Source organism: Benincasa hispida, chromosome 4 (assembly GCF_027475165.1).
Source record: "Benincasa hispida cultivar pf3 chromosome 4, pf3_genome.v1.1, whole genome shotgun sequence".
In the NCBI taxonomy this organism is placed as follows: Eukaryota; Viridiplantae; Streptophyta; class Magnoliopsida; order Cucurbitales; family Cucurbitaceae; genus Benincasa; species Benincasa hispida.
This window is the reverse complement of record NC_143481.1, coordinates 24,833,603-24,849,482: the sequence shown is the minus strand read 5'-3', so window position 1 is coordinate 24,849,482 and position 15,880 is coordinate 24,833,603. Positions and strand designations below refer to the sequence as shown.

Below are 15,880 nucleotides of genomic sequence, written 5' to 3'. Positions count from 1 at the left end.
CTTTGGATTCTTCAATTGCAACAACAATATGCTCATACCTTTATGTCATGCTTCTAAGGATCTTTTCAACTACTCTTTAATCTTTAATTGTTTCTCTATTTGATCTCAATTGACTAACAATTAAGAGAACACGGTTGAAAAATTCTTCAGTAGTTTCAACATCCCTCATTTAAATGGTATCAAATTCAGCTCGAAGTGTCTGTAATCATACCAATTTTATTTTTTCTTCTCCTTTGTACAAATTCTGCAATGCATCCCATGCCGATTTAGAAGTCAAGACTCCTGCCTTTCAAAAATATTTTTATCTAGATCTTGGTAGATAAAAAGTAATGTCTTTTTATCATTTTTTTTTTCTATCATCTCTCAACTCATTGAGTTCTTGTTGTGAAAGACAATTCTCCCTTTCAAGCTTCAAATATCTTCTATCAACAATATCCCAAAGATCTTGAGATCTATAAAGAACCTTCATTTGTTGACTCAACCGTCTATAATTTCTTCCCTCAAAACGAGGAAGTTAAGGCTCTGATACCACTTTGTTGTAAGCGTTGACGAGTCCACACTAAAATTCACTCTAAATCACACAAACTTTGAAGAGAAGAAACTTGTTCTCAAAACTCAAGAACATACAAGAGAAGAATATTGTTCTCTTGAAATTCAATTTTCTATATTGATTTGATTGTCTTCCTTCAGTTAATTACAAAAGAAGGAAATGAACCCTTTATATAGTACTCAAGAGATGTTTCCTAAAAAACACAAAATAAATGAATTACATGTATAAATATCATTCATGTACTTGAACAATTATATGTATCTAGAAGTGCATGTATCTAGAAATTAGAAATTCATGTATTTGAAAATTTGTCTAGAAATGTATTATCTATTATGTATCTAGCTTAATTTCTAACAAAGGAGCAAGACAGTAATGTTTTTCTTTTTATTATAAGGTAAGAGAATACTTGTATTATAAAAGGTATGAGAGGAATATACAGATTACAAGAAGGCTTTCTAATTTAGAGCTGCATATACTCAATAAAGTTAAAAAGAAGAAACTAACAAGGAAGACATTAAATTAGTGAAGAATAGAAAAAAAGGTTTGAAGGAAAGTGAGGATAATGAGAAAGATGGCAGCAAAGAAGGAGATATAAGACCATGGAGTATTGAAATAGTCACATTTGACTGTAGCTATGGAACGAGGCCACCATTTCCTGCAGTTAGCATGTAAGTTTTTACTAATACGATTGTAGTAAGAAGATGGATTTGGATTATATTTACATAAATTGTTGAACAATTTTGAAGCTTCTTCACGGCTGCCACCGATAAAGTTGATCATAATTCTTTCCCTCAAAAGTAAGTCCACATCCTCCTTTGAGCTTATTAAACCATTCAAGAAGGAAAGATTATGAAGTACATACTTCTCATTATTCTCCTCTACATAGGAATGTTGAAATGCCAGCAAATTTCTCATACAGCTTTCGAAGTCGTCGTGAATTTTGAAAGGTGGAATTTCTAAAACCCCATTTTTGAAGCTTATGTCCAATAAACACCTGCCTCATAGAGTTGAGTCACAGTGGGAGGAAAAATAAGGTTACCTTTTTACTCCTCCTTGTTTTCACGGTACTCTTTAGATGTATCGCTTGTGGGAACGTCGAAAAAACGTAACAAATGGAGTAAATGGTTGACATTTTGTGGTAAAACATCACAAGGAAGCTTATAGTTTTGTCCTATCAACCTACCTTTATTGGAAACAAGCTTTACCATAAGTTCTGTAATGGGGATGCAATCTAGTATTGGAACGTGGTCAAATAGAGCTTGAACAACAAAGAAAGGAAGTTGATTCTCCAACATGGTTAGGTCACGGTATACATCAAGCCACATAGCGCTAAAGGACTTATTAAAGTTGTTTGGATTATGAGTTTGATCATCACAACAAGGCTGGGATTTGGTATGAATTCTTGTTAAAAACTCCACTATCAAACAGCCATCAAGGATCATCATAATATGAGCAATTATGTGTTGGGCATAGCAACAACGGGCTTCTTTCTCCCGACCTTTAGCCTTGGTTATTGAAGATTATAAGCTCATACATTCAACATTCAAGAACTATTTCACATTTCTTTAATTTTTACAGTTAATTATTGTAACTACTTATATTCATTTACAAATTTTGTAGATACAGCATGCATAGCTTCAAGAAGAACTTGAAAAAAATCTGTAAAAGAAAAGAATCTGTGACTTAGCTCTTAATAAAACTCTCTCCTTCCCATGGAATAGGCTTCAATAGCCGAACCACGTATATCGTTGTCATTTTCCTTCCCTTTCTTCTCATCGTCTACAAGATTAAATGATCGTTTACCATTTTCTTCTTCCATCGTCTACACGATTTCATGTTCGTTTACCTTTTCCTTCTACCATCGTCTACACGATTGCATGATTCTTCCATCGTATACTCAAAGCAATCGCATAGATCAAACAAGAAGACATTAGGGTTAGAAGAAAGTGTAAAGAACTTAAAAGGCAGAGAACGAGAGAATCAGAGAGAAAAAGAGAGAGAACGAAAATTAATTAAGCATTAATCACCAATCAGAAAGAAAGTGTTTTCTTTTATTTTTCATCAGACAAAGAGCAGTGGTTCAAACCACGTGTAAGGCATCAGCTGAAAAATCGTGGGCACTTAATAGCCAAGTTTTTTACCAACCAAAGTATTTTTGGGGCAAAAGAACTAGGCTCACATTTGGATCAGCAAAGAAAGGTCTCATAAACATTTCATCCTCTGGGCTGAATTCATCAAATATACAGAAGAGGCCCAACAAATTGGTATCAGAGCAAAAGACTTACAAGATCTCAATTCTTGGAGAATCAAGACACCAGTTTTTAATAAAAAAATGTCAGTAACAAGGTTTGAGGTGGAGAAATTCAATGGCAAAGGAGACTTCGGACTGTGGAAGGCCAAGATCAAGGCGATTCTCAGCCAGCAGAAAACCTACAGAGCCCTCCTTAATCCATCAACACTCCCTGCTACTATGACAGCTCAAGAAAAGGAAGACTGGGAGCTGGCAGCCTATGGTACATTGGTTCTTAATCTTAGTGACAATGTTCTTACACAATTTTTAGATCAAGAAACTGCATATAGGATATGGACTAAGCTAGAAGAGTTATATGCTACTAAAGATCTTCCTAGCAAAATGTATCTTAGGGAGAAATTCTTCACATTTAAAATGTATTCATCTAAAACATTAATTGATAACTTAGATGAGTTTAAGAAACTAGTTGCTGAATTTAAAACACTAGTAGAAAACCTTGGTGATGAAAATGAGGCCTATGTGCTTCTAAACTCCTTGCCTGAACCTTATAAAGAAATAAAAAATGCTCTAAGTATGGAAGGGATGGTATAAGCACATACACTATAATCTCAGCCCTAAGAACTAGAGAGCTTGAGCTACAGATTGATGGGAAGGATAAACCTAGTGGTGAAGGTCTATTTGTAAAAGGAAACTTCAAACAAAACCATTCAAAAGACAAAAAACCTCACAACTGAGAAGAAAATAAATCAAAACAGAAAATAAAATGCAAGTACCGTAAGAAAAAGGGACATCGAATTAAGAACTATTTTATCTTAAAGAGAAAGAACCAAGAGAAAAAAAAAAGATTCAAAAGGAAAAAAGCCCGAAGGATCTATTGTAGAAGGTTCCTTCATCTACTCAAATGCTTTAGCCTCAACTTTAGACAAATCCAATCATGTAAACCCTCTAGGAAAACATGATTGGGTTCTAGATCTTGGATGCACCTATCATATGACCTTAATGAAACCTTGGTTTAACACCTTTAAAGAAATATAAGGAGAAATGGTATATATGGAAAACAACTAAGGCTGTAAAATAGAAGGCATTGGCTCTATTTCCATGAAACTTAAGGATGGAACCATCAAACTTCTTAGGAATGTGAGATATGTTCCATTACTTAAGAGAAATCTAATCTCCTTAGGTATGTTAGATGCTATTGGGTTTGAATACAGGGGTAAAGGAGAAACCCTTGAGGTGCTAAAGGACTCTAAAGTAATATTAGTTGGGGAAAAGATAAATGACTTATTTGTGGTCAAAGGAGTTGAAATGATGACAGGGGCTGATGTTGCCACCACAAATGAGATCATAAAGGCTGATGTGTGGCACAAAAGGTTATCTTACATTAGTGCTAAAGGCCTAGAAGTCCTATCTAATCAAGGGATTCTCCCTAAAGGTCTCTAAGAAAATCTAACCTTTTGTGAACACTGTGTTTTAGGGAAAGCCACAAGGCAAAGTTTCACTAAAGCACAACATACCACAAAAGCTATCCTAAACTATATACACTCTGACTTATAGAGTCCAGCTCCTACACCTAGCCTAAGTGGCTCAAAGTATTTACTTTCTTTTACTGATGACTTCTCTAGAAAAAGTTGGGTTTACTTCCTTAAAACTAAAGACCAAGTGTTTGGTAGGTTTAAGGAATGGAAACTCATGATAGAGAAACAAACTTCTAAAGAAATTAAATACCTAAGAACTGATAATGGACTGAAATTCTGTAGTGAAGAGTTTAACAAATTCTTTAAAGAAATAGGAATTACTAGGCATAAGACAATTAGATTCACTCCTCAACAAAATGGAGTAGCTGAAAGACTAAATAGAACAGTCATGGAAAGGGTTAGATGTCTCCTATCAGATGCAATTCTGAGTGAAAAATACTGGGTTGAGGCTAAGCTACACTATGTACACCTTAAATAGATGTCCACATTCCTCTTTAAATTTTTTGACTCCTGAAGAAAAATGGATCACACATCTACCTAACCTAGAAAATCTAAGGGTATTTGGATGTGTTGGTTATATTCATCAAAATTAGGGAGGGCAGTAAAGTGTATGTTTGTAGGGTTTTCTGAGGGAGTAAAAGGATTTAAGATGTGGAATCCTATTGAGAAAAGGTTTGTTATAAAGAGAGATGTCACTTTCAGAGAAAAAGAAATATTTATGCAAAAAGAAAAGACATCTTATGAAGTTCCTAATAACCCTAATACTACTAGGATTGAGGTGGAGTCACCTAAAGTTTCTTCCACTAACCAAAACCCTTCTATAGAATTAGAAGAAGAAGAAGAGGATGCCTCAAATGAGAATACTGAAAATACTGAAGTTGTACCTAATTTAAGTCAGTATTCCTTGGCTAGGGATAGACAAAGAAGAGTGATAGTTCCTCCAACTAGGTATACTGAAACTAACTATATGAACCTAGTTTTAAATGCCACAATAGCTCCTAATGACCAAGAACCAACCATTTTTGAAGAGGCAGTAAACTGCCCTAATGCTAGGTCTTGGATTCAAGCTATTTGTGAAGAAATGGAGTCACTCACTGTCAATAATACCTGGACCCTAGCTCCTCTTCCTAAAGGGTGTAAACCTATAGCCTCTAAATGGATATGTAAACTAATGGAAGGTTCTACCAAAGAAGAAAAGCCTAGGTACAAGGCAAGGTTAGTGGCTAAAGGTTTTACTCAGAGGGAAAGAATAGACTATACTGAAACATTTTCACTAGTAGTGAAATAAACCTCTTTTAGGCTACTTTTATCTCTAGTTGCTCAATACAATCTAGAACTAGATCAACTAGATGTTAAAACTGCCTTCTTACATGGAAACTTAGATGAGGTTATCTATATGGTTCAACCTAAAGGGTTTGATGAAAAAGGAAAGGAGGACCTATACTGTCTCCTAAATAAATCAATATATGGTCTAAAACAATCCCCCAGATACTGGTAACAGAAGATTTAATGACTACATAGAGAGTATTGGATTTCAGAGAAGTTCCTATGATATTTGTTCTTATATTAATTCTACTACCTATAAGGACAAAGTCTATTTATTATTCTATGTTGATGATATGTTACTAGCAGGAAAATCTAATGAGGATTTAACTCATGTCAAAAACCTCATAAAGAGAGAATTTGACATAAAAGACTTGGGTCAGTCTAGAAAGATCCTTGGGATTGAAATTCAAAGGGACAGAACTTCCTCAACCCTAACCATTAGTCAACTAAGCTACTGTGAAAAAATAATCAACAGATTTAATATGATAAATGCAAAACCAGTCACCATACCTATTGCTACTCATTTTAAACTTTCCTCTAAAAACTTACCAAAAGAAACAGACATAGAATATTTGACTCAAATGCAATCAATTCCTTATAATCAAGCAATTGGGAGTCAAATGTACTTAATGATATCTACTAGACCAGACCTATCATAAAACACTAGTCTAGTAAGTAGATACATGTCTAACCCTGGAAAAAGACATTAGGAAGCAACAAAATGAATTTTAAGATATCTAATTTGGTCTAAACAGTCAAAATTAACATTTCAAAGTACTAATGAATCAAATAAAGCCATATGGATATGTTGATTCAGATTTTGCAAGTGACCAAAGACAAAAGAAGATCTTTAACAGGTTATCTATTCTTATTTGGCCCTAATTTGTTGTGTTGGAAAGCAAATTTACAGACAATCACAGAAGCAGAATACATGGCTTTATCAGAAGCAATTAAGAAAGCACTATGGTTAAAAAGATTGATGAAGGACTTTGGTATTAATCAAACAATAGTACAAATCTACTGTGATAACCAAAGTGTCATTCACCTTTCAAAAACCCTTAGTATCATTCAAGGACCAAACACATAGATATCAAGTATCATTTTGTAAGAGACCGAGTAGAGAAAGCAGAAGTCAAGGTGCTGAAAGTTCATACCACCGAAAACGTAGCCAACATACTTACCAAACCTATGAGTAAACTCGAGCTTGCTAACTGTCTTGGTCAGATTGGGTTTCTGCTTCCTAAAAAAATGTGAAAACATATTAAATCCGGAAGGAGAAGAGCTTGCATGTTGAGCTTAAGGTGGAGATTTGAAGATTATAAGCTCATAAATTCAACATTCAAGAACTATTTCACATTTCTTTAACTTTTACAGTTAGTTATTGTAACTACTTGTATTAGAAATTAGTATAAATACTCATCATTTACAAATTTTGTAGATACAACATACATAGCTTCAAGAAGAACTTGAAAAAATTTGTAAAAGAAAAGAATCTGTGACTTAGCTCTTAATAAAACTCTCTCCTTCTCGTAGATGTAGGCTTCGATAGCCGAACTACGTATATCGTTGTGCATTTTCCTTCCCTTTCTTCTCATCATTTACAAGATTGAATGATAGTTTACCATTTTCTTCTTCCATCGTCTACACGATTGCATGTTCGTTTACCTTTTCCTTCTACCATCGTCTATATGATTGCATGATTCTTCTATTCGTATACTCAAAGCAGTCGCACAGGTCAAACAAGAAGACATTAGGGTTAAAAGAAAGTGTAAAGAACTCAGAAGGCAGAGAACGAGAGAATCAGAGAGCAAAAGAGAGAGAAAAAATTAACTCTGCATTAATCACCCATCAGAAAGAAAGTGTTTTCTTTCATTTTTCATCAGACAAAGAGCAGTGGTTCAAACCATGTGTAAGGCATCGGCTAGAAAATCGTGGGCACTTAATAGCTAAGTTTTCTACCAACCAAAGTATTTTTTAGGCAAAAGAACTGGACTCACGTTTGGATCAGCAAAGAAATGTCTCACAAACATTTCATCACCTAGACTGAATTCATCAAATATCTAGAAGCAGGCCCAACAGTTACTATGTCTCTAACTTTCAAATTTGTACGGTAAGTGCTTGTGTGGCCATAGAATCCTTTTGATAATGGTGAAAAGGGTCCATGGTAATCACTTCAGGAATATATGCTTTATGATTAATGTATAGTACTGGTTTGGGAACCCGATAGATGCTCCATTTTGATTTGTCACAAGCCGCTTGTTGGTGTAATAGTTTTTGCATGGATTTCTCAAGGGCAAAACTATACGGGCATTCTTCAACATCATCATAATTGCTCATATTGCCATAACCCAACTTCATTACCATGGAGAAGCCTAAATGAATTTAAGGTAATAAATGAAGTGAAAATAATAGAGAGTTGTGGGAAGAATTAGGATGGAATAAGAGAGGTTATATATTATTGGAACTCCGAAAAAGTCTCAAGGACACACCAACGTAAAAAAAAAAAAAAAAAAAAAAGGTTCTAATTTGTTCAATTTTGGCTTAGTTATAGCGGGAATTGATCTCTTTATATAATAATAATAATATGTTTTTAAAATACACATGTTAAACAAGTACCTGTATGTGTACATATTATTTTACCTTATCTTATAAAAGCCTGAGCTTATGTTTACAAAAATTATATCACGTGGGAGAGTAAAAACTTTTTTACAAAAATTATATCACGTGGGAGACTAAAAACTTTCAACCAGTACATTTGAATATTTTGCCCTTAGGAATCGAAGGATAATACATTTAATTATCGTAATTAAATTACATCAACCCATCATCTTAAATTTTTGAAATATTGATTTCTATTGGTAGGATTTTCTACAAAATTCCAAACATACAAATTAGGGGACTGTTAGAAAATAAAAAGGACAATTTAAAGTAAAAAAAATTAAAAAAAATTTATTATTATTAAATCTTATAGTTAAAGGAGAATTAAAAAATATTGGAACGAATCGAGTTTACACGTATATTCATGATGGAAGAATTTATTTTTCAACAAAAATTTTGTGGTATATTTTTTAAATAATATTATAATTTTTAAACACTTTACAAAAAAAATATTATGTCTGAAAGTTATGTTTGTTTGGGTAAAAAAAAACATTGTATATGTATCTACAACCATATGTTTCTCTCTTTTTTTTTAAATAAATCAAATTTAGTATATGTATGAAAAATATTTGGATGTATCTCTACTTGCATCCATCCATGTGCAATATATTCAACTGTCCGATCATAAGTTGTCACATGAAAAAGTATTCTTTCTATAAAAAATAATAAATGTTATTTTTCTTTTATTATGGTAAGTGATGCATGAAAATAGCGTCTGGACTGCACTCAAGTATTAGTCTATATATATATATATATATATTTTTAGAAAGGTAAATTAACCTTTTTCTCTTTCTTAGAAAATAATAAATTAAGGAAATTGCATTTTTTTAAATAATAATAATAAGTGAGGTTTTTATTTTTAATAAAAGTGACGTTTTTCTCCTCTTTTTTATAATGTTTTAAGAAATTGAATATAGTTAAATTATAATGTTGACATTTTTGTGCTGAATTAATTCAAGTTATAATATTACATTTAGAGCGGACTTCAAATAAAGAAAAATAATTCAACTTATTTATAATTATAGTAAAATATTACTATATATTAGTGATTGACTGTAATAGATATTTATCCGTGTCAATAAGAGGTGTCTATCCCGATTTATTGCAGTCTATTACTAATAGATAGTGACATTTTACTATACTTGAAAATATTTTAAACAGTTTTATCTTTTATAATAATTACCCTAACATTGAACTATTAAATTTTTTTAGAGACATAAATTTTCTTTTACAAAGAGGAAAAGAAAATGAAATTATAATATTTATTTTATTTACTAAAATAACTGTTAATCTTTAAATTTGAATTTATCTATTATAGTCTTTCTGGAGAAGTGTTTTAATTTGCTAAAACAATTAAAGTTAAACTATAGTATTTAAAGGATAAGAATTGCAATCTAATATTCCATTGCAATTAAAGCATTGGGAAAAAAACTACATTCTCTTTATTTTCTTTACAAAAGATTTAAAAGAATAATAATAAGAAGAACAAAAAAAAAAAAAAAAGAAAAAACTAACATTTTCAATATCATACAATAAAATTATATTATAATTTAATTTTTAGCTGTAGGATGATTACTTTATAATTTAAATTAAAAATAGAATCTTTCACGTGGTTCACGTGTGTCTTTTGAGAAAATATATAACACTCTTTTTTTTGGTTTAGGTTGCATGACACTCTTCTCTATTCGCATTTTATATTTTAAAATAAATATTGTCAACCAGATTAATTTGTCACTCTTTTGGATTTATATTGTAGTGGTAAATTTTTTTTAAATAGAAAAATTACTGAAGATATTTTCAAATATAGAAAAATATCACATTCTATCAGTGATAGACATTAATTAGATACTTTAGAATAACGTATCAAATTCCATTGCAAATTAATGGCAATTATAAGGCGGCTATTGTTTTTCTCAACCAAAACTCCAAATGCCTTAAGTGAGATCTCTCTTTAGATGAGATTCAAGAAAGACTTGGGTACATATTGTTTTAGTACATTGGAGACCATAACTCTAAGTTTTCTTTATATACTAGTTCAATTATGATTTCCAATAAACCCTAATTAACTAGGAAGAGCTTCTATCCATTAAGTCCATACTCTAGATCACATAATATGACCAAATCTAATAACCCAATGTGGTAAATTAATTAGCCTGATGCTTGTCTGACGCTCGCCTGGCGCTATAAGGCAGAATGTGTAGTGTTGCAACGTTACCTGTAGCGACGCAACATTTGGAAGTTTGCACAATGCTAGCATTGCAACGCTCATCCTAGCGTTGCGATGCTGTGATGATTTCTATAAATATCTCCCTTCATCTTTAGGTCAAAATTTGCTAAATTTTGGAGGCTAAACTGATGGAGGCCGAAGTTAAGCTTCAATCTTCTTCTTTTCCCTTCAGATTTTAGTATCTTTAGGTTAGTTTTTCTTTTTGTTTTGGGTTGTAATTGATGGATTGGATATGTATCTCAAATCTGTCTATGAATTAAGAGGTAACGCCTATCTAATTTCTTTGAACAAGAGCCCTATATTTAATTTCTTGAAGGTTTTCTAATTAATTTAACTGAATTGTTGTGAACTCTTTGGGATGATTTGATTGAATCTTATGGAATTTTTATAAATTGATCTGAAAAATTAGTTTATTGAAATTATTTTTTGCCAAATCATCCTAGCCTATGCATATATTGATTGATTTAGTTGAGCATATTAGGATCGCATGTGTAAATTCTAGACTTTTTTTTTTTTTTACAAAACTTGTATATGCCCTAATATAGACTTTTCCAAATAAATCATGCTATAAGATATGGCTTTTCTGGCTTGTATCATGCGTCAACAATTGAACCCTTTTGTAATGCAATTCAATTTTAACTTGTATGTTACTAAAAATGAAGAGTTGTAAATTGAATTAATGGTTTAATATCAAATATGGCTAATTGGGCTATTAGATTTTCTAATAGGTTGAGGAGTTGATAGATTCAGTGTGATTAATTGATGCCTAATGAAAAAAATTGCATAGGAAACTCTCTCTTGCTCTAGAAATTAGATAGACTCCTATTCTAGATTACATTTACCCCTTTTATTTAATTTTACATATTTATCTTTTTCACACCAAACCCCCCATTCATCGCTCTAGTTAGGAAATTAACTTAATGAAACAAATCATGTTTTCCTACGAATCGACTCGGACTTATCATTGTTGCTACATTTCAATAGTAATAGGAGTAGTTCGGTATATACAAATTTTTTTTTGATCAAGTTCGAAGCTTATTAACAACGTAAGTTTCAGGCTTGTAAAAAATGGTGTCATTACCGAGGAAGCCATTGACGTTCCGTTAGTTAAATTTCTAGTTAGAGTATTCTTTTGCTTTTTATTTTTTTTCCTTTTTGTGTCAGTGTTTTAAGCATGGACAGATATCATCCACAAGGATGGGAATAATCGAGTAGAGAATCTCGACTTAGTGACGAGGTTCGTGATCTCTGAGGTCAACTTGCTAAGTTAACTTCTTTGGTTAGTCAGTTAGTTGAAGGTAACCCACAGCAGATGCAAGGACGTAGAATTGATCACCATAAGCAAGCATGCCTAAGTTTGCAATGGAACCTTATGCCACGAGACTACTCCATGGGAGAGTATCCTAGTTATATGGATGATGACTTTCATCGGCCTAGATGGGAGGAGTCTTATGGCTATGGAAACCTAGGATGGGACTAGATCCATTATGATTCACAATACCTTGCTACATCCGACATGACGATGCATGCTCACACCTCCGACTCAGGTATGGAGTTAGAAGATGTGATTAGACAACTTGTTATTAACAATATTGTTTTTTAATAGAAGATCCGCGACCTCCAGGAGAGCTTTAGTTTTCAAACTGAGGTTGGAGCTGATCTTCAAAGTTTGAGAGACTCAATCACTCAACCTTCTGATTCAATTGAAAGAGGATGAGAACCCCTATTATACAAATCTTATGACATCACCGAGGTGTGCAACAATGAGGTAATCTATGTCGATATTGATGATGAGTTAGAGGATAACGTGCCATGTTTAAGACCAGCTTGTGGGGACTATGGAGAATCTGAGCCTAAACTCGTCTATTTCCAAGTGATAGAATTAGAGGTTGAAAAACCTCGCCCTGTTCTGCCATCTGGTATATCGTATATTTTTTAGTTTTGTTCTTCTTGTTCTCAAGAATCAATTGAGTCAGTTGAGTTAGAATCTTTATTTTATGAAGAGCCAGTCCTTGAGTCTTTTGATTCTTTCTTTTTACCTTTTTTTTTTTTACTAATATGAAAAATACCAAATTCGACCTGTCTGGTTCTCTTCAAAACGATGAAGAGCCTTATAGCCTTATCGGGCTATATTGACTCATCCAAAAAGGGACTAGAGAAATACGAGAATTTCTTTGTGCTTTGACAAGGAACAGATCACATCTAGCAATTTATGTGAAAAATTTTCCCTTCCTAGAGGGAGCTAGGTGAAAAATTTACTACTTTCTTTATTTGTTTTCTAGATTAGCTTTCTTTTTATTAATTTTTTTTTTGTAGGGACGACCTAGAGGAAAGGAGCATCTTTTTTAGAGGCAAGCCCGACACCACCATCTAGTACGCAATTATGGTTTTAGGGGAAGTTTTCTGTTCCCTTGAACTTTTTCATTTTTGAGCTTTACTTGAGATACATTGGGGACAATGTATTATTTTAAGTTTGGGGTAAGGTATCTGTTGGGTAATTTTTATATTAGCTTGGGGTCCTTGAGCACTGCGTTCGGATAATGTTGTGTGCTTGATTGCCTTGTTAGCTTGTTTGCTCTATTGTTATCATGATAGCCTATGATGCACTATTCTTATGATGAAATTTTCATGAAAGAACGTTAGGAATGCATGATCATGATTGTTAGCCCAAATTATTATCATAATTTTTTTGTTTTTGTCTTTTGCATCTTTAAGTCATTGCTTTTGCAAAATTAGTGTCTTGCATGCTTAAAGTTGGGTTATCTTGTTATTACTTCTGTTGTCACCACAAAAGGTCCACCTTTGACTTAGGAGTAACCATGTTTGTGTTGGATTTTATGTCCTAAAAATCATAGTTTGTAAATTAATAAACATATTCTGTTTTATTATTAGATAAAGTTGTTATTGAAATTGTAATCTTGAATCCAATAAACTAAGATCCTGGGGCTATTTAATGTAGTTTGAACTTTATGTAGTGACATAAAGGTGGATCAAGTTCAAATATATAACCAAAATGGTCTATATGAATAAGGTTGGGCGCTTTATTCTGGGGACATTATGGATGTGGCCCACTTTGTAGTTAGTACAAACGATGTGATCCTGAATCGTTCATATAGAGATATGTGAGTGGGGGTATCCTATGAAATGAGTTTGCATAAGACTGAACCATGAAATAGTCACTCTTTACGTTCTAAATGCCATTTTATGTATGAAACTGACTATTTCGTTAATTGATGACGTAGATAACTTAATCTTCATCCTGAGCTAACTATGACCTCCTGTTCACTCAGAATTATCCTTAGATCTGCATAGGTGAGAGCAGCTCATCATCGGTGGCCCAATAAACCTCCCATTTCAAGGGTAAGATCGGATGGATAGATGGGAACATAGGGTGCAAGACGGAATTCACTCCTACCCGTTATAGGGATAGTAGATAGGTTGTTCCGTATAGTACTGAATCCAGGTCTTGAACAAAGGGTCTCACCCTCTCCTTGGCCCAGGAGGGATTCGATTTATAGGTTGCACCTCAAACCAATTGTTCATTAGAGGATTAGTGGAACATAAGGAACAAGATGTAGTCTTAGGGGTAAAACGGTTTTTATGACCCAGCCGAGATTATGAATAACCTGTGAAGGATTAGCTTACTAATCATGGTTATATCAAATAGACACAAATATATCTATAGTGAGGAGAGTGCAACTACGAGACTATAGTGGAATGACCTGTTAGTTAACGAATGTTGATTAGCTCCATCTAAAGAGTTTAGCCAGCTAATCTCGGATCGTTGGAGCCCATGATCTATAGGTCCATTAGGTTCCCTACTAGCTCATATGGAATAAACTTAGAACAGTATGTTAGAATGATTCAAATTGTTCGAATTAGGTGAAGAGAGAGAAACCGACAAGTATATGTGATATAGTGGTCGGGTTTTTTAGTTTAGAGATACAGCTTTAATATTTAAATTTGATTTAAATATCAAGAATATTAATACGTTCATATTTGGAAGCTCGGAAATAATGAAAATAGTCAAAGATATAAAAAGTCAAAGAGTTGACTTTTGACTTTGAAAAGTCAAACTTTGACCGACCTTATATTCAAATGTGATTTGAATTTTGAGAAAATGAATTCGGACTCATGCTCGGGAGGTCAACATTAGTCAACACGGAAAAAATCATAAAAAGTCAAAATGTTGACTTTTTGGTCAAAGTTTTACTTTGACCAAATGACTATTTTGCCCTTTGACTAAAGTTAGTGGGAAAATCCAAACTTTTGTTGGATAATTCCACTAACAAAATAGTGGGATAGGTGTTGGCTTATAGTGGAGACATTAAGCCCACTAAGATAGTTGATTATAGGTGTTGGGTTTTTATGGATTTGGTTCATGCAATTGTTGCATGGTTTTTTCTATAAAATGGGCATTTGAATTTAAATTAAATACTTTTGAAAATTTGTCAATTTTGTTTTCTAATTTGGGTTGGAAAAAAACCTCTTTTCTTTGTGTGAAGTTCAAAAAGAAAACCCAAACCAAAACCCAAATTCATTCCTTTTTTCCATCTCTTTTCTCTCTCTCGGGGTTCTTCATCCACCAGGTCCCACAACCCAGTTTTGAGTCCAGAGGATAGTAGGTCAACTCTAGTGGTGGTCCGAAAGAGTTCGGGTTGAGATTCGATGAGGAAAAGCGTTGTTCGGGAGCTACAAAAGTTGTATCTCATCCCTTTTTAATTACTGTTTTTCCTTCAATTGCATGCATAATTTCCTCTTAATTAAAAGCAATTAGAGAGTAATTAGATCCTAATTCCACTGCGTATGTCTCGAGTTCGATCATGTGGTATCAGAGCATACTAGAATTACGCTCAATTGCTTTTGGTGGGTGTTTTTTTCCCTATCTATTCAAGTGTTGAATGAAATATGGACTAAAGTGGAATTATTGTGATTTTGGCATTTTTTTTTCTCTAAATTTCTTGTGAAAATTTGTAATTTCTCACATGTTTATAAGCATTAATGTGTGAAAAAGGGTCTGTAAATTTGTTGGGGTCAATAAAGTTGAAATTAGACTGTAATTTCTTGATTCCGGGAGAGAGAACAGTAGCAAATTGGAGAAAAATTGCATCACAGACCCGAATTTGGCCACCAAACCCGAGAGAAGGCTCTCAGACCCGACCCGACCCAGTTCATCACCTGAATTCTCTCGCACGCGTGCCTGGCTTTGCATGCCTGCGACCCGCGACCTGATCTGATCCAATTCGCCCAAAGGTGCCTTGCGTGCACCGTTCACCCGCGACCCCCGACCCGCTTTTCGTTCGCCCGACCCACCCGCACTTCCGTTTATCGCGCCAGCGAACGTTGACCAGTCAGTCCAGATTGTCTGGACCGGTCCGTTTGACCTGGTTGAG

The 15,880-nt window shown here is 33.6% G+C and overlaps 1 protein-coding gene across 1 annotated transcript; it reads right to left on the bottom strand.

The window, feature by feature from the left end:
• Positions 1–1,069: 1,069 nt before the first annotated feature.
• On the bottom strand, positions 1,070–7,960 carry LOC120076144 (uncharacterized). The gene is made up of 4 exons (XM_090313182.1): positions 7,712–7,960; positions 7,566–7,662; positions 1,734–1,967; positions 1,070–1,506 (listed from the first exon to the last, which is right to left on the bottom strand). Exons 1-4 carry the CDS (start codon positions 7,958–7,960, stop codon positions 1,070–1,072), a joined length of 1,017 nt encoding a protein of 338 aa, XP_090169308.1.
• Positions 7,961–15,880: the final 7,920 nt, after the last annotated feature.